The sequence below is a fragment of the Coturnix japonica genome, chromosome 1, assembly GCF_054131305.1.
Source record: "Coturnix japonica strain WE chromosome 1, WE-NBRP24, whole genome shotgun sequence".
Lineage (NCBI taxonomy): Eukaryota > Metazoa > Chordata > Aves > Galliformes > Phasianidae > Coturnix > Coturnix japonica.
In genome coordinates, this window is record NC_140663.1 from 156920821 (window position 1) to 156943356 (window position 22536).

Genomic DNA, 22536 nt, shown 5'->3' on the forward strand with positions numbered 1-22536 from the left:
TTGTCTGAAAAAATGTTACTAAGACCCCAGCAGCTAATTCATTTTGTTTCCTGCAGATTTTCGGCCTGTTTGCTATGAGGAACCACAACACTGGTGCTCAGTTGCCTACTATGAACTCAACAACAGGGTAGGAGAGACTTTCCAGGCTTCCTCTCGAAGTATCCTTATAGATGGATTTACAGATCCCTCGAATAACAAAAACAGGTTCTGCCTGGGACTGCTGTCAAATGTAAACCGCAATTCTACTATAGAAAACACCAGGAGGCACATAGGAAAAGGTAAGAGCAAATTCCTTCTCCTTTGGAATACTCAGAGCTCGGAAGAACCGTACACTGCATTAACAATTCTAGCTGATTTGTCAGATGTGCTTGTCTTAAAACCAAAGCTGAGATTACTTCTGAAACAGAAGGAGTTGATTCTTTTCTGTCTGAGTAACAATCAGCAGAGTATCTCCTTACAAAAGCTATTTACTTGGCCAGCAAAGAGAAAAATGTTGTTTATAGTTGTAAGTTCTAATTTAGCAGTATGTATTTTCATTTTATTTATTAGAGCTTCTGGCAACTGGGAATATTGCCATTGAAATGCCACTAAAAGGATAATTGCTGGTGCCTCAGGGCTGGTTCTTCTACCACCAAATAACAAAGGGAGATGGATGAAACACTTAGCAGTTGAGTTATTTAGTGGAAGAACTCTACGAGAGTTGCCTTTATAGATTTTTTTCCCTTAGCAATGTAAGGAAATCAGTCCAATCTGATTCCCTGCCATGTCAACTTCTCACTAGTAAAATGAAGTCTTGGGCTCTGCCTCCAGCAGTTCTCCTTTTATGCTTCACTTCTGGAGTATGCATATCCTGTGCAGACGAGATCATCTGCTATTGGTGACAAGCAGGATGAGGCCACACCTGGATACACATGGCCACACTCACTCCATCCCAGGTTGCTAGGGTAGGGTAGGGCTTGATATTCTAGTAGTATTTATTGCTGTTTGTGGCAGTGAGACAGAAGCCCTGCACTGGCCACTTCTCTGCAAATGGAGCTTTGCCTCTTCTAGTAGATCCAGTCTAGACTCATTATCTTGCCCATCCAGCCTCTCACCAGTAGCTTCCTGGGAATGGATTCCCTACTGGGCTAATTAACTCTTAATTGTTTCACTCCTATTATCTTGTCAACCTCACCTCATTTCCCAGGCCTAAAGCAATATTTTAATTGACTCTTGATAGCCTGGTGTTGAATGATCGATTATGAGGAAGGTCTGAGACAAATGTGACATAGTTTTTACAAACAACAGTGAACCTGAAGGCTGAAAGATGTTGTACTCAGCTATCACACTTTTCTCCAGAAGAAAAAAAAGTACCTGTGTTACAGATGTACTGTGTGAAGGGGGTGTGATGCTACAAGCGTCTTTCTCAGTGGAAATGAATCGTACATCTAGATTTAACTTAGTCAGAAAACGGGGCAAAGCTTCTCTACCAGCATAAGCTGTCAAATAGATCAAAGCTGAGCCTGGCCTTAAAAGAACAACAAAAAATCCCAGTCAGAGCTGTTATTTGGGGATCTTAAAGCCTGTGAATTCCTGCCCCAGAATACAAAGAGACAGAACAGGATGAATATGAGGTAAATGCTAATAGTCTATGTCCTTTCAAATCTGAAGATGTGTCTTCATTGATTAAAAGTTCTTTTAAGTCTTACACTAGGAATCTGCCCAAGGGAAGGGAGCAGGTTGCTTAGAGAGGAGCTTAGTATATCTGAGATCCTTAATGCTAATATTCTCTGTTTATGCAAATCTTAAAAAACCCCACGTTTAAGTGGAATAGAAGTTGCACCAGTACAGGCCTGCAAAGAGCGCAGAGCAACTCTAAAAGTGTGTAGTTCAAAGGCACACTGGACAGATGAAAGCTGCTGAAATTGATACAATTGTCACATGCTAACAAGGGAGAAAAAAGAGTGAGTAAACAAGATTAGCTCAGTAGGATAAGGATACACGATTGAATTGTCATCTAGTGTATCAGCGTGAAACGGTTTCCTGGAAATACCACATCAAAGCTAAAAACAATCCAGAACACAATGCAACATCTACTAGCAATTGGACCTGTTTCAGCAGTCAGACTTCAAGGGCAAAAAGAGACTCCTGATCAGAGCGTCAAAAAGAAGTGGATGCTTGGAAGCTGCTGAATCTCCAGTTTCTGCAGAGGGCAATGAAATCCCGCTAAAACACATGGACCTTGAATTTGGTCTTTTATAAACATGCATTCAGCTTGGTTGGCTTCTTCAGGGTGCTTGTCTCCAGTGAGTGAATAGCAGAAGCATGGAAATATTCACAAACATTTCATTACTGCTGTATTTATTGCTTTTTAAGAGTCCACAAGGAAAAAGAAAATTAGAACCACTTTCAAAAGAGACTCTGGTGTTTTTGTTATTGTAGTTTGGGTAATGCCTTTGAAAGCATTCTTTTTTTTCTTCTTTTTCTTCTTTTTTTTTTCGGAAGTTGGGTATTCAGTGTGAAAAGTCAGCCTTTAAAGCTTTGCACTTTAGCACCCAGAAGTGCAGTCGCCCTAAAGCAGTCGTCACACCTGAAGGAGGTGCCCTTATTCTTCCCTTCCTTCCCTGTGTTCTCAGTATATTTCAGGAATTTACCTGGACCCCGTCAGTGTCAGCCAAGACCTTTATAATTTTAGTATCTACGTCCTTCCTTTTTATCCCCCTTCTAAAGAATGGAAAGGAGACACTGGTGAAATCATAGCAGTCACAAAGTGCATCTCAGCCTGCATCTGGACTGAAGCTTCTGACTGGTCGGTCTAATGGAGCTGTGGTCTCACCTGTGTTCTCAGTGAAGCACCAGCTTGTGCTGTGAGCCACACCCCCTGCCACTCACATTTAATTTGAGATCTCATGGATGCATAGAAGTAGAATTCAAGTGATGGCTTGAAGACAGACTAAGGTTCTTGTCTGAGTCACACTGGAAGTCTCTGGGAGAGTGTATTTTTCCCAGATCCTTTTCCCACTCAACCTGCTTTTCCCCAAGCCTTTCCCACTCCTCTTCAGAGGCTGTTTTTATTTTAAGGATGTACCTCTGTCCCTTGCTGTCACGACCACAGAATCAGGAACAGAGACTGGGAATATGTAGCCAGTCATTTTTGTACGAAAGAAAACAGGAATAAAGCAAATTACAACTGAATTAATAAAGCAAAGTTATCACTAGCTTTGCAGATATTACACTTAGACTCTGTGAACATTTGTATGTAAAGGTGTGAATGCCATCTCTGGGAGAAGAAAGGAGAATTTTATTTTTATTTAGTGGTGGTTTTTGTGAGAATAAAGAACAGAGTTCTTCCACCTCTCTTGCTCATGGGAGAGGTTAATCTTCCCTAATCTAGCCATGGGAAGGTCGAACGTCTAGGTGTCTTCACAGGATGACTCGGTCCCTTTCAGGGTGTGGTTTCATGCTCTCATTTAAGTTGTCTAGTTCCTCGTTGCCATGCTGGCACTCAAGAAGATCTTACTGCAAATAGATCTTTGTTGTTGTTTTGTTCTGTTTGTTTTTAAGTTTATTGGTTTCCATTGGGTTCAGTTCCCTGACCTGGGTGTCTGCCTGGTCTCCAGACACTGCTGCAGCTTGAAGGCAGGTAGAAGTAGTAAGGGCAGGGGAAGAGCAAGCCTTTACTGCACCAGCACAGACTTCCATCATTTTGAGTTGGCTGTGAACCTGCACTCTGTGGTGGATGGAGTGAATCCACTGGTGACAGTGCCTCTCATCTATCAGATAAGAGAAAAATGCTTACACCAGTTTATATATATTTTCATGCAAGCAGACACCCTGGGTGGATAAGAGTCCTTGAATGGGTGGAAGCGCTTCCATCTTCCTTTTTCCAAGACATAGTAAAAGTTTGAGAGTTTATGTTGGTAAGTCACTTGGACACTGAGAAGTTCACTTAATCAACCGTTTTCTTGCTAAAGTTTGCTTTTAACAGGAAGGATTTGGTGAGTAAGTCAGGATCGTGCAAATGTAAACACATGGTTCTGTATGACTTCTTTAAGTGCACACCATGTGTGTTTGAACGGTGTGTGGCAAGACCTTATAGTAAAGCATAGCGTGCAATGAAGTGGGTCCTGGTCAGCATGCATGTGCTCAGTGGTGAAAACAGAGTTGGATGTGTAATGTGTAACAGATTTGTCAGTTCTTCAACAGATTTGATCCATACTTTAATATGGCTGGCATATGTTTGACATTTGTGTGTGTGTATGTGCATGTGTGTGTCATAAAGTACAATGCTATTGAATTAAAGAATTAAACCAGGCTTAACTGGGAGCAAAAGAATTTTACTCCTATACTCATACCTTGAAATACTGTTTTCTTAATGCTGATGGGTCCCTTGTACAGACATAGGGATACAGACAAAGTTTTCTGTCCTTTAAATGGCGCTAAGTTCCTGGAGTGATGTAGGCTTACATGCCCACGCCAGTTAAACAGTTAAAGAATTCACAGAGCCAAACCAAGTTACAGATATAAAATGTGTTGTGAACAATGGAGAAATAATATCTGTCTTGTTTTCTCTTTCTAGGCGTTCATCTTTATTATGTTGGTGGGGAAGTGTATGCTGAATGTGTCAGTGACAGCAGTATTTTCGTGCAAAGTCGCAATTGTAACTATCAGCATGGTTTCCACCCAGCCACTGTCTGCAAGATCCCCAGTGGCTGCAGCCTCAAGATCTTCAACAACCAGCTCTTCGCCCAGCTGCTTGCCCAATCAGTCAATCACGGTTTTGAAGTGGTATATGAGCTGACGAAGATGTGCACAATTCGAATGAGCTTTGTTAAAGTAAGGCTTCTTTGTTTTCTCTTGCCTTTATGAAAAGGAGAATCCCATCACTTGCTAGCTTTAGTGCAAAACTAGACCATATCAAATCCTTCCCAAGTAGAGATAGGCATGCAAGCTGCAAATTGCAATCCAGACTTCTTGTTCTCCAGTGTTGCCTTAAACTGGTAGGTGCTAAAATCAGTAAATTCTATGATCAACCTAAGAACTTCATGGACTCCAGAAATAAAATATATCACGGATTCATACGAAAAACAAGTAGAGACTGAATGGTGGTGTTCCTCCATTAGGAATTCATCTTGGGTGGTCTTAGCCACCATAGCACTTAGGCAGTTGTGATCTCTCCCATTGTTACGGCTTTACAATTGAGTTTGATAGAGTCACACATCTGAAAAAATGTCTTTATGTCTCTAGACAAATTTACAGTCTCACCATTACTATAAACTCACATATATGTGGTCAGTCAAGAAATACTAGGTCCTCCCACTGAACTTGTTGGGAATTGTCACTGTTTGCCACCTGTCTGATCCCTGCCTCGAGATTATCTTAATTCCTGATGGCATTCACACTGGCAGTCACACAAACAGAAGGGGAAGAGCTTCTTGTGAGCAGCATACAGTGCCCAAAAGAACAACTGATCTTCCCCTGATTAGAAGAGATAGTAGGCAACCAAAGCCTTTGCTGTTTCCATGTCTTTGAAATCTGAACTTTGCAATGTGACTGCTCTGTGTGCAATGTATTGGTCTTTGTGGGAGTTTCTTGAATCTTCTGAATGGCCTTCTTACTGGACTCTTGACCCTTTTTACTCTTTTTACTCTTGACCCTTTTTAGTATTTAGGATTTACTTTGGTGTCTGTTGTAGCACTTAAACCTTGGAGAATAGTGTATGCTTCAAGACTATGGATGTACTAGACTGTGACTTCCCGTAGTGCTGCTGGGAAGAGCTGGCAACAGTGTTCAGCCTGCGAACTAGGGAAGGTGCACCATTAGAAGCAAGTTGGTCCTATTAAACACCAAAAGAAGTGGCTTGAGTGTGTGTCCATTTGTCAAGCAGATTTGGTTCCAAACAAATGAGTGAGTCAAGCCAATTGAATTCACAAAGATGTAACACAACTGCTTGAGGCTCTAGCCCAGTTCTTCCATATTCTGAAAAGCAGATGAGTTGAGTCCTGCACAGCTTTCTGGTTCTGATTCTTTCCAGTCATCCTTAGGGATCCCTCTGCATAATTCTGAGAGCATTAAGAATGCCCTGTAACTTTTCCTAAGAGTCCAAACCACAATCTCCATGCCTGTGACCATGGCGCTGCTTTGTTCTGGGGAAGGGACTGACATCTTGTTCACACGCAAGCATTAGGGGAAAAAAAAAGAAAGCAAGAAACCCAACAAGCAGCCTTTTCTTTAATGGAAGACATGAATGGGCATGTTGTTTGTAAAGGCAGTATAGCCAGTTACTCAATATTTCTATTATCTCAGCAGCTCAGGGGCAGTCTCTTTGATGTGTTATCTGCCTCCAAGCCCAACATGGCAGCAAAAAGTGGTGGCACTGATGCACTAAATAATACTGCTGCTATATTATCACCTTGCTTTGTTGAAACAATAGCAGCCACTATAGAGCCTCAGGCACCAGAAGACTGGTATACAGAGTTACTTTGAACCTTTTCCCATGACCTTTGGAACGCGGCTATGTGAATGTCAACTAGACTCTTCCTAGCCCTTAAAAACCCTTTCCTGTACTCATTCTTCTCAAATGATTTATTTTCCAAGGCGTGAGTCTTGGCGTATTCAATTCTGGGTCATAAATACTCTTGAGCATTGGGTATGCAGTGGGCAGAGGAACATGTTGTCTGTCCCAGGCTCCTACACCACCAATGCTTGAGCTGGGAGGAAGATCTGGGTAGACACCAGATCATGAGAAGCTTGCCAGGACTGTGTCACTGTCTAGAGGCAGGACATGAGACAGAGGAGAGGGGAATTGAAGCTCCTCTCCTCTATGATACCCCTAGCATGCCCATGGAGCAGCTGGGAGGAGGTCAACTCTCAGGCACATGTGCAGGTATCACCAGGAAGAGCAGGTAATAATTGCAATCTACACGGTGCTGCTGATAAACCCAACAAAACAAGGTTGGCTGTTGTCCCTTCTCCACAGATGAGGCATCTGATGCGCAAAGCCAAGAGTCAAGAGTTCTCCACTGAACTGAGGACTGAATGCAGTGCCCTCTTGCCCACATTGCTCCAAGTTATGGGGATGAGGGGGTGACCCAGAGGGCTTGGTCTTACACTCCCATACAAGGCTGGAGCTGGAGCTGCCAGAGGGTAAAACCACAGAATCACAAAATAGAATAGAATAATTAAGGTTGGAAAAGACCACTAAGATCATCTATGCCAACCATTAACCCATCACCACCATATCCACTAAGCTATGTCCCTCAGTGCCACACCTGCACAATTCTTGAACACCTCCAGTGACGGTGACTCCACCACATCTGTGGGCAGCCTGTTCCAGTACCTCACCACTTATTCTGAGGAGCAAAACAACACCACAGCTCTGTGAGTCGTTCTCATTTTATTCCATCCTTAGAAAAGCTCCACCAATGAGTTCATGCTGGCCCTGAGGCTGACCTACACCCCGGGAGGCCTTGTTATCTGTGGGAGCACAGGGGAGTCCTCCTCCAAGGCATTTTACCCTCTGACAGCCCCTGTCCCAGCCCAGGAAGGCAGCACGGGCAGTAGGAAGGAGGCTGGAAGTGTTTGGGAACTGCCAGCAGAGGGAGATGCCCAGTCATTTACACAGACTGCCAAACTCACAGTCAGACAGGTTGTGTTTGCAACCTGTAATTACTGATCCTACCTAGGTTTTCCATCCTGCTAGTCAGATGAGATGCAGCATCTCCTTTGACACTTACCCTTTGGCCATGTATCTTCAGTGCAGCTGAGCAATTAAGACTCTTAACAAAGTCAGAAGCGTGACAGCACTTGAAGAGTGGCATTTTATACAAACATTTCCAGAACACTTATCTGAGGCGCCTATGAATACAGGCACCTTCTAGCTTGATAAATGTCCCGAAGGCCAGAAAAAAATGCTTCTTGATTAAAAGCACTTTTTGGGCTTTGTTAGATTCACATCTTCATCTGTTCTCTACCTCTTTTCTTCATTAAGTACAAATGGATTTTATCTAGGCCACTTACAGCATCTAAGTGGTGTTGATCCTAGTTTTCCAGTTGGTTTTCTAGAGAACTGGCTTCTAGCAGCCTCAGTACTTTGAAGCATTCAGCACTCCACACTTTAGGTACACTTAGGTTTAGGTAGCATTAAGGCAAGCGTCAGTCTCCATGTCCCCTTTCCAAGCCAAAATTATTACACAAATTGAGGCCCACAAATTAAGAGCCTCATCCTGTAGTGGGACTGCATTTGCATGTTGACCTGTGGAGATCTGAGCTCTGTTTTGTCAGTGATGCAGCCAGTTAACTGTAAGACTTTGTGCTCTCTTTTGGACTCCTTTGCATTGCTGTAACCACAGAGAGTGGTACTATGCATAAGCATCACAACTCAAAGCTAATGCATTTGGGCTGAAAAGAAGCAAGAAGTAACTCTCTGGGGCTGGATGCTGAATGTTATGACTTCTTTTTTGTATGTCTATGCTCATCAAAGCTCCTGGTCGAGTCCAGCTACACTTTGTTAACCCCATCACACTGTTTTAGGAATTCACATAGGTGGCTAAAATCAATGTATCTAGCTCAAACCTTGGCAGAATGGCTGCCAGCTTAACAAGCAGACACTGTGCCCACTTGAAGTGAGGCACTCCTGTTTCTGTTTTCTCCCTGCCTACACTACATGCCCATCTTCTGACAAGCTCCACGTTCCTTGTCTCCCATAAAGATCTGGAGAAGTTACTGCAGGATTTCCTGTGGCAGACAGACAGGAATTCCCTTGGGAAAAGAGGACACGTTCAAGGATAGAAAACCTATGGAAAATGTCCATGCATTAATTAAATTAAAAGTAAAGAGGACAAGGGAACGTTGCTGGAAGTTTCCAAAGACTTAGAGAAATACGTACAACTTCAGAGTGCAGGGTGCATCTCTGCCCATGAATGAAGCAGTGCCCAGGAACATTACCAGTCCTGCTGAAGTGTTATGACAGGGCCTGGCCTGTTTTTTTGTCTGTGCAGACAAGAGCCTGGCAGACTTTCCTGGCCATGTCTTTGGCATGCAAACAGTGGGGACCATTCCCTGTGGGCTGTTTGCAGGCAGCCAGACTCAGAAACAGCCCATTCCTCGCCAGCTGGAAGTGTGGAGAGGCATTTTTAATCCAATAGTACAGAGTTCCTGGTAACTATGATAGTAATAAACATTAAAAGGAGTGCATTTTTTAAAGAAAATTATCCCTAGGACAGAGCATTAAGTCTTGGTGAGCTGGGCTGTGGGCTACCTGTAGCTATCCTAGACCAACAGCACTGGATTTATGATTTACTGATGTACTTTGTTTTGTAAAGTCTCACTTTTTGGTCCTCTGGTGCTTTTGTAGGGCTGGGGAGCAGAGTATCATCGCCAAGATGTTACAAGCACGCCCTGCTGGATTGAGATCCACCTGCACGGACCATTGCAATGGCTGGATAAGGTTCTGACACAGATGGGCTCACCTCATAACCCCATCTCTTCTGTCTCTTAAGAATCATCTCTAGAATTCCCTTAGGATGGATGCTATTGCAGGCAGTGGCTTATAGGATTTCCAGTGAACAGAAGCTTCTATATGTAGATGTATGCAGTTGTAAATATATCTATACATAGTCTACTCTCCTATTATTATTTTTTTTTCATGCTATGTTTTGTGGTTTCTAGTTACTCTGATGCCAGTACAATAATTATAAGAATTCAGGTATAGCATATCTGTTCTCAAAATAAGCCAAGTTCCTGCAAAAGTGTCAAGCAGTTCCCGTGAGCACCTTCATTCCCCAGCCAAGCCAGTAAACAGTGCAAGTTCGAAGCACTTTCACATGGATTCAGAAACCTGGCTGTAGCTGTTCCTAGTAGGTGAAATTCACCCTTCTGCAGGCAACAAAAGTCAGATATTGGCACCATTTCTCTTCATTTTACATCCTAACTTCAGATCTAAGAGAGGACTTTGGATGGTGCACAGGATGTAAGCATAGAGATGACTTTTCTCCAGTGAACTGAAGGATTAAACAGCAATTCCAGTCTGTCTCCGTACTGCAAAGCGCTGTGGGACAACAGATCCTGTGAGGAGCCGAAACCCCTGGGTTTGGCAGGAGGAGAGAGCCCTTGAGGAGGGATGCCTTTGGCTCTGGCGCCTTATCAGAGCCTTCTGAACACATCTGAGTAGTCCGATACACTTAACACAGTAGTTTATGGTACTGCTGCACTGAAAAGCAACAAGCTCCTAAGAAAAAAAAAAAAAGAAAAATTGAAGTATATGCCTAGAAGTTTAAAATCTAATTAACTTCCAGTGCTTTTTTTTTTTTTTTTTTTTTTTTTGCAAAGTACGTACATGCTTACATATGTATCTGGCATGTAAATCCTATCCATTATACAGTATTGATGTTGTTTGTTTTGAAGTTAGGACTATCTGTAGTTAGACTACTGTGCTGATACCGAGGGTACGTCTAAAAGGGACTTGAACTGTGATTCAGGAAAAGGAAATGAAGTGTGCATCGAAGAACTGAGAAATGAAACCATCATTCAGCTCAGGACAGTCTGTGTCGGGCATGGGAAGGGCCATGCTCACCAGATACAGTGAGGAGGAGGTGAGAGGCAGTCAGGCTGGGCCCTGCGCTGTGCCGATCCTCAAACCGACTGCAGTGCCCTGCTTTGGCAGAGGGGCTCCTGGCATTTTGTTAATGCGCACGGATGGTTTCTTATCTTGGATATAGGCTTCAGCATTTGCGGTGTTGTGGCCTTGCCTGCACAGGATGATGAGGCAGCATAAGCCATAAGCAAGAGAAGAGTGAGTCTACGTGTAAAGATTACTTAACAGTTCCTTGTCTGCGATACTGTAAGCAGGAGGAATTATGATCCGCACTGTAATCCCCAGAGCCAGCCTTTCCAAGTGCTGTTCTTTACTGGGGAGCCATGGGAAGCAGTACCACATTTTGATGGTCCCCTTTACCTTGCTGAAAGGGTAAAGGATTATTTCCCTGCAAGCGTAACAGGCCCCTGAAAACTGCTTTGTATTAAGGGTCAACAAGAGTGGTAACTTCTCAAATCTCACACACTAGCGTTACACTGAGAAAAATATGTTCTATGTAATATTTCTTTTCTTCTCACACAGTATCTGGTGCTACACAATTTACTGCTTAACTGCAAGAGAACGAGTGAAATCTTCAGGTACATCACATATGCAAAGCAAGTGATATTCACTGGAAAGACTTTCAGTGTCTTTTAGATGCTATGTAATACCTGTTACAAGGTGGCAGCTGTGAGCGGAGCAGAAGGATGCATAAAACAGAGGGGTTACTTCCTCTAAACACACAGTCAGCTGCCTCCGGTGTTGGCAGGGCACAGGAGGAACAGATGGTTGTTAAGTTTGATCAGAATTGTGGGTTTATAGGAAGTTCATAAATATGAAGAACTCAATTCTGTCACCATTTGCCATCAACACCATCAGTGTGAAGTAGGAAAAGCATGACCTGTGGCGGTGATTCCAGTATGAAGGTCCCAGATGTGCCATTTTACTGCTTAGCAGAATGAAGAAAGATGGGTTTGGAAACAGACCTTCTCCTCAGCTCCCTTGGTCTTCAGTGTTACTGTATTTAGCTGTTGATACCATTGTTTTCAGGGTGTCTGTTGTGCCATTTCCACAGTTGTCCTTTTCATATTGCTTATCCCTTTTATTTAGCAGCTAAGGACAGGGAAATCAGCTCCCCTGTCCTAAATTCTTCCTTGCCTCTTAGGCTGAAACTGCCTCCCCTCCTCACACAAAGAGAAGCCTAGGTGATGCTTCTAGACATCGCCAGCATTGTCTTCTCTCTCCCAGAGAGCAAAGGGGGCTGTGCTAAGGTGCACTGCTCTTGGGCAGCTCCAGACCCCAGTTTCCTGCTGATGCTGCAGAGGAAGAATTGCAGACAGTGAAGAGGAGCAGTTTTTCTGAGGCATCGTTCATCTCATCACGAGGTCTTTCAGGTGGATCAGATACACTGCAGCCTGAGCGTTCTTCTGTCTGCCTACTGTGTGTAAGGGGAACACATGGTCGGAGATGGACCGCTACACTGGATGCATCCAAAAGGAGGTGAGGTGAGCCCGTGGGGAGGTGATGTTACAGCTTGGTAATGATGCCTCCTCAGTGAGCGTCTGTGCTGTTTAAGTGCAAGTTGGTAAATTCAGAGCAGGTTTTCTTTGCTGTATTCCTGCTCTTGCGGCAGTTCTCACACAGGTAGCCCTTTTGGCCTCTGTGCAGTCCATGTGTGCATTGCATTAAAGGCTGTCACCTTAATGTGCCCGTCCTCCTAACAGAAAGAAACAGGCATTTCTGGAGCGTGCTTCTTCTGACCAACTTAAATGCCTACAGTAAGATCAGTCAAATCATTTAAATATTTGCTGAAAGACCCTCAGAATCTTCTCTAGAATGTGCATTAAAAATTGAGATTTCTCCTAATTTACAGCAAAGTACCTTTGTATTCCTCTGTATTTCTCTGTAATGCCTCCCCATTTTGGAAGATCTTATGTGCTGTAAGGTCCTCACGAACCCATCACCCCATGTATTCAATTTATAGCCTTCAAAGGCATTCATTAATACCCAGGCTTTTGAGATGGATTTCCTGAGGGATTTAAAACCACTTACAGGGAGACTGCTTAGCTGAAGGCAGATTTTTTTTAATGTCTTTTGAGCCATCAGCATCAAACCTCGTTGAAGGTTTCTGTGGAGAAGTACTGTGCATCAGCGGGCAGCGATGGGAGTTTGGTCAGGCTGTGGCATACAGAACATCTATCATGGTACTCAGACCTCTTGTTTTCTTAGTAAGTAGTTGAGAAGAGACTGTCTAATTGCTGCCAGTTCATCAGCAGCACCAGCATTAACGTGCTGTTCACATCCAGAGGGGTCTGACGTAGGTCTTACGCTGCCTGAAGCCATTCCAATGGCACTGCTGCTCTGCTTGGGTCTAAACCTTGGACTACAACAGACAATCAGTACAGTGGCTGGAGCACTCAGAAGTGCAGCACAGGCATTGCTTCCCTTCAGATCCCTCTCTACAGAGAACTCAGCCAGCAAGCACCATGATAAGCCTTCCTACAGCCTGAGCAGCCTCCTTGAAGAGGTCTCTGCCCCTAGCAGGGCATGAGAGTGGGTGCCCCACGGAGATCCCTTCTAGTTTACATTGTTTTATGGCTCTGTGTAGATGTTCAGCGGTAACTGGTTGTCACAGGCAGGAGCTCTCTGTTAGTGGAGACAGTGTCAAGATGAAGCATATTTATTTACCCTTAGCTATTTCTGCATGAGTTCAGTGCAGGACGAAGTTGTTAGATATTAATGTTTCATGAGTATAAAACCAGCACTGGAAACGTCTCTCATTGTAAACATCATCCCATTACATAGCTCTTAAAATGGAGCAAATCAGGCATTTGTGACTACAGCTTTGTCTAATTCACCCGTGTTCCTCCTTGCTCCTGGCAGGCATCCCTGGCTGGTAAGTGCTCCAAGTCAAAGGCTGCGGTTGGACTTGATGATCTTCAAGGTCATTTCCAACCTGGGTAATTCTATGGGTAATTCTAAAGTTTCAGCAGTACTGCACAAACCTCAGAGGCTGCTCAGGCAGACATGTCAGCTCCTTGGTTGGATGCAAACAATCAAGGAACTTGATAGGCCTTAGTAGACTTCAAAGGGGTCTCAAGTACATGGTTCCTTATTGACTTCTCTGGTGCTGAAAGCCTGAGTGGGCATTTAGTCTTTGTTCAGTGGAGAGAAACTGCTCAGTGTCCCTAGTGCACACACTATGCACCAGCATAAGATACAGCCTTTAGTTTGTGACCATCATTTACTCATAGGAGCTCCAGAGTGGCCAAGATTGACCAGAATTCTGTTGCCTGTTTCACTACAGGGCTTCCCAGCCAGCTTGCTTGGGTGTGCTTCATGTTGCATTGCCATACTGCTGTCACACTTACCTGCTAGGGAGGTGAGGTGTGAGTCCAACCAAGAGCACAGCTCCACTTGCACCTGGGCTGGGCTTGCACAGTTTGGTCTCGTGGTTGGCGACCCTGCCCATGGCAGGGAGATTGGAACTAGATAATCTTTCAGGTCCTTTTCAACCCAGGCCATTCTATGATTCTATGATAGGTAATGAGGCTGAATTGCAGGGCATGTCTATTCTGCGAGACAAAAATAACCACTATGTCCTCCAGTCAGCTACTCTTCCAGTATAGCCAATGTGAACATTTGCAGCCAATTGTGAACAGTTTTTAGATATTCAGTCATAGTGTTTTTATTATCCATGAATGCTGCTATTTTATAGTCTGTGTTAATCTCCAAATTATACTGCATATGAATATAGCATAGGAAGAGATAGACCAACCCGACAGTAATTTTAAATACAGACCTCATCAGCAAAGAAAAGCTAGGAAAAAAAAACTGGTAAAGTCTGTCCCATTGCACTTCCACTGTAGGGAGCACATCAAGTGTTTGATGCTGAGGTGTGTGTTATGTCTTACTATTCAGTTATGTCCAACAGATGCTTTGCGAACAAGAGAGCGAGGGAACAAACACAATGGTAAGCAGAGAGGAGGCACCTCTAGATAATTTTTTTCACTTATTCAAGCAACCAGATTTCAGTTTTTAATTCTTTATAGTACTGTATGAGTACAGGGTAAGCATATCACAGCGTGTTTTCTTCAGACAGTTCAGTGTTAGCACTTTAATCCATCATTTCATTGTCACCTCTGCGATTTAAATTAGGTTGAGAAATGCGACAAGAAAGCGAAGGCCTTGGTGTGGATTAATGAAGCCATAATCCTGCAGTGTTGTGTGCAGCCAAGGGGCCATAATGGTGGATTTGAGCAAGGCGTGGGTTATTTGTGTAAAGCAGTAGCTGTCACAGCCTGGTGCAGAAAAGAGCTGTGAAAAACATCAAGATTTAATGGTACCACTTCTGTCTACAAACAATTCTGCCCTCTCTCTTTTCCATCACAGTCGAGGCAAAACTTCTTCACCACCTAGAAGGAAGTAAGTAGTATTCACGGTTTGTGAGATTCTATAAGACCAATTTGGATCACTGCGTAAATAATGCCACCTGTACCTCTCGAGAACAAAAAATCTCAGAGACCTGCTTAGTTTCAGGAGCCTGAAGCATTGGGGCAGCTCAGTGTCCTCTATCAGCCCCGTGCCCTGACACAAAAATACAAGCACTGCTAATCAAGTGGATGTTCTCCCAAGCATTCCTCCTGTTGCGTCTGATTTGAGGCATCCTGAGGTCAACATATTTAGCCTGATATTTGAACAGTACACTTCTCAACACACTCCATTTTCTTCAGCTGGAACTATTCTATTGTAAAAGGGATTATTCACGTCTTGTGTTTTACTGTTAATAAAGTTATTTCTGATTTAAGAACTCTGCCTTCTTCCTTCCTGTTTTCTTATTTGAAAGCGATTGGCTTCGGAAAGCTGTAGGTCCCCACCTGACTTTGGAAACTGGAGCTTTTAGAAAGCCTTTATTCATACAAGAGGAGCAGTGGGACGTCCCAGCAAATGAGATGTTAATATATGAACATACGATGGATTGAAAATTGTAACAGCATAAAATCTGCCTGGTATAAAGTATATGCATCCCTCATTAGCTTCTGCTGTGGGAGATTTGAAGATTCAAGGGAATGGTTCATCTTAAATGAGAAGAGGCCGACCTGATCAGATAGATTTGCAGTTGTGCAGGTTGAAGGAAAAATGTAGGTAAATGTTCTTTGTCATACAAGTCAGGTTTTAATTTTCCTAAAATCCATTATTTATGTTCTGCAACAGCAGAAACAAGAACAGATGATGGTCTATGAAACCATGTTGACACGGGAACAAAGGCCATTAGTAGGTTCTTACCTGCCAGGCTGCAGCAAGACAGGCTGCGCCCCAAGGCATATTGAATTCAGCTACCAACTAGGAAATGCAGGCCTGCCATAACATTAAGAATTGCAAATGTCCAAAGCATGCAGTGCCTCTGCCACTGCCCTAAGGAAATATTAGGGGGGATAAAAGAAGTGTAAGCACTTTGTTCAACCTCATTTGGAAGCAATCTAGGAAAGGACTGAGAGGGGATCTGATTAGTGTTTATAGATATCTAAAGGGAGGCAGGGTTGGAAGGGACCTCTAGAGATCGAGTCCAACCCCCCTGCCAAAGCAGGTTCCCTACACCAGGTCGCACAGGTAGGCATCCAGGCGGGTCTTGAATATCTCCACAGGAGACTCCACAACCCCCCTGGGCAGCCTGTTCCAGTGCTCCGTCACCCTCATCATAAAGAAGTTCTTGCACACATTCGTGAGGAACTTCCAATGCTCCAGTTTCTGGTTGTTTCCCCTTGTCCTGTCTCCACACGCTGCTGAAAAGAGTCCGGCCTCACCACTTTGCCCCCCATACCTCAGATATTTATAGACCTGGATCAGGTCCCCTCCTCTCAGTCTTCTTTTCTCAAGGCTAAACAGACCCAGTTCACTTCGCCTTTCTTCATAGAGGAGATGCTCCAGGCCCTTCACCATCTTAGTGGCCCTCTGCTGGACTCTTTCCAATAGATCCCTGTCTTTTTTGTACTGGGTACACCCTGTAATAACCTACTCAAACTACTGATGTATGGGCTGGAGAAATGAGTGCTAAATTGAGTTAAAAAAAAACCACGTCCAATTGTTTTGTTTAAAAGCTTTGAAGGTGATCAAACACCATTGACAGAAGCTGTAAAACCTACTGGAGATATTCAAAACCCAACTGGGTGAGGCCACTCCAGGCTCATCTTACGTAACTCAGTGTTCTATAGATTTTAAAGTGGGTTACGCCATTCATTCTAGAAGCTCCCATGTTTGGAAAATGTAGAAATATACAAGAAGAAAAAACCCACAACCCCAAATTCACCTTAAATGGCCCTCCACGTCAGGTTATTGACACTGGGTTGGTTTTGATGCAAGAAGAATGTTCCTTTCTTCAGAAGAAGGCTTTCTGTCAGTGGTACAGCACATCTTCCTATCTGCTGAAGCAACTGTATTACATAAAACAAAAAGGGCGTGTGTTTTTATCCTTCTGTTGGTGTAAAAAGAAATGTTGAGCACTTTTTCCAAGTTATCAGTCCCTAAGAAATGCAGAGAGAAGTGCAGAAAGTGAACAAAAAAAACCTCCACACATTAAATAGAACAGAGATACAATTACAATGAAAGAAATCACAAGTAAGGACTCCAACTACTACAAGACCATATGCAGAAATATCTGTAAAGCTGAGAGTGTGGTGTCTCCAAAAATACAATATATGTGGTACAAAGAATAATATATAATGAAGAATACAAGAGTACAGGCTGCCCAGGGAGGTTGTGGATGCCCCGTCCTTGGAGGTGTTCAAGACCAGGTTGGACAGGGCCCTGGGCAACCTGATCTAGTAAATGTGTATGTTTGGTGGCCCTGCCAGGCAGGGGGGTTGGAACTACATGATCCTTGAGGTCCCTTCCAACCCGGGTCATTCTGTGATTCTGTGAAGAATTAACAGGTATTGAATAGAGACACCACCAACTAAAATGTCTGAAATCATCTCATTACAATCACTCTTGTTCGTCCAGTAAAAGCAAATGGTCTTAGAGCATGTTTTACACATCAGGTCTTCCTTGAAAAATAACTGCAACAAATCCCTTCAGAATTTAATAATGGCAAATAACACGATAAAAACCAGAAATGGGAAAGCAGGAGAGGGAGGAAAAATAACCATCAGTGAAACTGGCAAAGGCCAAGTTGGGTACCTGGGATTACTTCACTTTTTAGAAGCATCCCAACAGAGCCATTGGCCTCAATGCTTTCCTAAGACGACAATCTGAAACAAGAGAACAAATGCTTCCTTGTAATTGGCTGAAATAACACTTGTCACAAGTATTCTAAAATAACTTTAGAGTGGGAACACAACAGTTTTCATGTGACCTAGTCAGAGCTGGCCATTTTAATACAGAAAAAAAGCCCCCACAAAGCAACATACAAATGTAACCAAACAACATCAAACAAGAAATCAAATAAAACAACACAGATTTACTCAAACACTTGTTGGTCCAGAACAGTCAGTACAAAGTTTTTGGATTTCTTTTTTTTTTTCTTTAAAAGAACAACTTACACAATGTTGAATACAAAAATCCCTACTGAACAGTTTTTATACATACAAAAAACACAGCTTATAAAAAACCCATAAGACGTACAAATACTCCTGAACAGGTATTATTCAGTGGATCAAACTGCTGCAGTATCAAAGTTGTACTTCAGTAAGCACCTCCACCATTCAGATAGATTCCATTAGGAAACAAGGTTTTAATACAAAACTTGGAATTCATTACTTAGATAATAAAGCGTTTGGATTCTTAACCAAATCAACTGCAAGTTTGTCTGAACTGGCTGTAAACCTGAGAAGTCCAGCACTTGTACTGGTTTGCTATGCGTGCTCTTACTAACATAACTTTAACTACACCTTTTTGGAAGAGAAAGGACAACAAATGCACAACCCCGTTTTACATTTTGGATGCATTTGCTGTTAAAAACCTTAAGCCATTTGAGTTAAAAGCTTGAACTTATTCACTCACAAAAGAGGATTCCACATGTTACAAGTTGGGCCTCCAAAATGACTTCACAAAACGGTCCAACCCTCCACTGTGTACATTACATCTCTAACTCTTCTCGAAAGCACTTTTCTATTTCTCCCATTTGGAGACTTTCAACAAATATTCCTTAATGTTCCTTAGCACAGACAGTGAAGCATTTCAAACCTACTCAACTTGCATATAATGAATACAAAGCAGGAGGATCACCTGATTTACACTTTTCTGAGCCACTGGTTGACTTCTTGATGGCGCGTTGTCTTTAGCCTTTAGTGCAAGGTTATACTGGATATAAGCTTCTCATATCCCTGAGGAATTGCTGTTAAGTCATGCCACCGGACTGGCTCAGATTGGACTCTATCTCACAACTTCCATAGAAAGTAACTGACTTCCTTCAATGATTGTCATCAAAGAGTGACTTGTGTAACAGTAAATCTTCATATAGAAAAATGTTAATTTAGTGGAAGACTTTGGTAGGAAAAGGGTGTACAGCTAAACGTTACTGACATAAATTTCCATTAAAAAAGAAAAATCAAACTAAGTTTTAAAAAGAATCAAAAAGATACTCCTCCAGATTTGCTCACAAGTTTGCAGACACCCAAGCAGCTCAAAACATCAAAGTGCAAACAAGAACCAAGTAAAATACACGACAGCAGCTTTACTTTTCCTTTAAACATTTACATTTTCTTTTTCTTATATTTGAAGAAAATATACATCCCATTCCTCCTTCAGCACTAGACTCATCTGCAGGTCATGGTCTGTTCTCATTACCCAGGTGCTCCTTGAAACTGCTGCTGCCGTTGTTCCAAAGCCTGCTGACTTAACAGCTGCTGTTGTTTCTGTAGAAACTGCACAACTTCTGGACTTCTGAGCAGGGACTGCAAGGCAAGAAAACAGACACGACTTTAAAGGCATCAGAAAATTGAAATATCATCCTTAGTGATAGGACTTCACTAGGAGAGTGGTTAGGCCCTGGAACAGGCTGCCCAGGGTGGTTGTGGATGCCCCGTCCTTGGAGGTGTTCAAGACCAGGTTGGACGGGGCCCTGGGCAACCTGATCTAGTAAATGTGTATGTTTGGTGGCCCTGCCAGGCAGGGGGGTTGGAACTACATGATCCTTGAGGTCCCTTCCAATCCGGGTCATTCTGTGATTCTGTGATGAATTACAAAACACATTCACAATAGTATTTAAAGCTGCTGCAAGAAATCAGCAAGTAACTACAACCAGCGTTAAAGGATATTCTATAACCAGACTCAAACACATACAGAGCATTAAAAACATACATAGTGAGCACACACAGCATGCAATGTGACATACTGAAAATGAACACATTCCAATTGTGCTTTAGTTTTTGAGCCAATTTCCATGTTCCCTGATGTACGTAATACTTTAGAGCTGTAATAAATTAAATCAGAGTAGTAAACCTCATCATTCAATGAGCATTCCGTAATTTCCCAACGTTCTCAAAAAAGTACTACAGCCACAAGGAATGCATTAGAAAAACCTCTGCTTGCAGTCAAAAGATGAGAGTATTGAAACCTGTTTGCATCTTAGCCTCTAACCTAGAACGGGAGAACCAATTAGGAGCTTATTAGATGAATACATCTTAAGAAATTCCACTGCTGCTCATGAAGCCAATTATCACTAGACATGACATTTTTAAGACTGAACTCCCTTTAAGTCAGCTTAGATGGAAGGGAATCAGAGAATTACCCAGGTTGGAAAAGACCTTGAAGATCATCGAGTCCAACCGCAGCCTAACCAGAACCCTAACTCTAACAACCCTCTGCTAAATCATATCCCTGAGTACCACATCCAAACGGCTCTTAAACACAACCAGGGATGGCAATTCAACCACCTCCCTGGGCAGCCTATTCCAGTACCTAACTACCCTTTCTGTAAAGAAGTTCTTCCTAATATCCAACCTGAACTTGCCCTGGCGCAACTTGAGGCCATTTCCCCTCGTCCTGTCACTTGTCACTAGTGAGAAGAGACCTGCCCTGCTCTCACTGTAAGAACCTTCCAGGTACTGGAAGAGGGCGATAAGGTCTCCCCTCAGCCTCCTTTTCCCGAGACTAAACAGCCCCAGCTTTCTTAGCCTCTCGTTGTAGGGCTATGAATGAACAGAAGTTTGCTGAAACAAGGGGAAGGAGAGAAACAAGGCTAAAACTGCACATGGATACTTGGAAAGAGCACTGCTTAACCCTTTCCGAACAGTTACAGTCTGCCATTCCAATGCCCTTTCTGAGAAGTAATACTTCCTAATGTCCAGCCTGAATCTCCCCTGGCGCAGCTTAAAACCATTCCCTCTAGTTCTATCACTGAGGTTTTATGGCATTTCAATGAACTCTTCCCCATTTTACTACCCCTGACTGCTGCAGCCTCTGATACAAAACATCAGCACCTCCAGCCACAGCTATGGATGGAGTAGTCAAGAAAATAAATCTGTATATTTAAGATTTCTCTGATGTTTCCTTAAGATTTCTGAATGAGGGCTGCAGGGATTGTAAAGCTGCTTTGCATGGCTAACAGAAAGCAGGCAGACAGTTCTATTAGCTTCTGGTGGAAGGAGACTGTAAGAAAACCAATGAAGTAGAAAGAACTGCAATGGAAAAGCTCAAACAATAGGTAAGTACTGAATTATTCCCCTTCATTAGGCACAATTCCTTAAGAAGACTTACAGAAACAACAGAAGTGTGACAGTAAAACATTGCTACGCCACCTCTGTGTATCTGAATTCAGACCTCTGGGACATAACTTACCAGCCTCTTTTTATTCAATACTTGTTCTAAAAGAGTCGGTCTTGCTGGGCGATCTCCAATGGAGCCTGTTCTCTGTTTTGTAGCAGAAACTGAACCTTCAACACAATCCTGAACATTAAAGACAAAACAAAATACAGAAGTGAGACTATGAAGCCAGGTATCATACATTTACATTTTACTGCTGAAGGATCTATTCATCTTATTGATGAGGAGAGGAAAATAACAGTGACAGAATGCAACTGTATTTATTCAACACCTGGACTCTTTTCCTTTCCATGTTATCTTCAGTGTTCCATCAGTCACATAGAATGCTCCAGCAATACAGACGAGTCAGTCTTTACACTTCAGAAAGTTCAAACCAATTTCGGTGCTCAATTAACAGTTAATGTTATAGCGAGAAACACGGTTTAGTGGGAAATACTGGTGATAGGTTTTTTTCTTCCTGTCAGCTGAGAAAGTAATACAATCAGAATGGCTCAGGTTGGAAGGGAACTCAAAGATCATCACGTTCCAACCCCTCTGCTGTGGGCAGGGTTGCCAGCTACTAAATTGAGCACTGGATCAGGCTGCCCAGCATACAAACCAGCCAGGCCTTGAACACCTACAGGGATGGGGCACCCACAGCCTCTCTGGGCAGCTGTGGCAGCTCTTTACCACCCTGCCAAGGAAAAGTTTCCTTCGATATCTAATTTAAGTCTCCCATCCTTTGGCTTAAAGTTGCTTCCTCTTGTCTTATCGCTATGTACCCACGTTAAAGCTTCATTTCTCTCCCACTCATTAGGTCATTAGGGAGTAAACTCTTCAAAAGGGCTGACAACAGCAGGACTAGGGGAAATGGTTTTAAGTTAAACGAGCGAAGATTTAGGTTGGATGTTAGGGGGAAGTTCTTCACTAGGAGAGTGGTTAGGCCCTGGAACAGGCTGCCCAGGGAGGTTGTGGATGACCCGTCCTTGGAGGTGTTCAAGACCAGGTTGGACAGGGCCCTGGGCAACCTGATCTAGTAAAGGTGTATGTTTGGTGGGGGGTTGGAACTACATGATCCTTGAGGTCCCTTCCAACCCGGGTCATTCTGTGATTCTGTCTCTTTAAGTACTGGAAGGCTGCAACGATGCCTCACTGAAGCCTTCTGCTCTACAGGCTGAGTAGCAACTAGAGCTGGAGACACTCCACAGATGACAAAGGGGAAGCAGACAGAAGCACACGAGTTC

The 22536-nt window shown here is 43.1% G+C and overlaps 2 protein-coding genes and 1 long non-coding RNA gene across 3 annotated transcripts in view; 2 read left to right on the forward strand and 1 right to left on the reverse strand.

The window, feature by feature from the left end:
- The window catches only part of SMAD9 (SMAD family member 9), a 35971-nt gene extending 25709 nt beyond the window's left edge, over nucleotides 1-10262 (forward strand). The window contains exons 5-7 of the mRNA XM_015851952.2: nucleotides 57-278; nucleotides 4559-4815; nucleotides 9335-10262. Coding sequence (XP_015707438.2) covers nucleotides 57-278; nucleotides 4559-4815; nucleotides 9335-9478 — 623 coding nt within the window. The 3' untranslated portion in view covers nucleotides 9479-10262. The remainder of the gene's footprint in view (nucleotides 1-56; nucleotides 279-4558; nucleotides 4816-9334) is intronic.
- Nucleotides 10263-11919: 1657 nt separating this feature from the next.
- Nucleotides 11920-15115, forward strand: LOC146762804 (uncharacterized). Its single transcript, XR_014948851.1, has 2 exons — nucleotides 11920-12052; nucleotides 14945-15115. It is a non-coding gene; the product is annotated as an uncharacterized LOC146762804 (long non-coding RNA).
- Nucleotides 15116-17891: 2776 nt separating this feature from the next.
- RFXAP (regulatory factor X associated protein) overlaps nucleotides 17892-22536 on the reverse strand; it is a 36468-nt gene continuing 31823 nt past the window's right edge. Inside the window, exons 3-4 of the mRNA XM_085538401.1 lie at nucleotides 21329-21436; nucleotides 17892-19443 (exon numbers count right to left, since the gene is read on the reverse strand). Of these exons, the coding sequence (XP_085394527.1) occupies nucleotides 19333-19443; nucleotides 21329-21436 (219 nt within the window). The 3' untranslated portion in view covers nucleotides 17892-19332. The remainder of the gene's footprint in view (nucleotides 19444-21328; nucleotides 21437-22536) is intronic.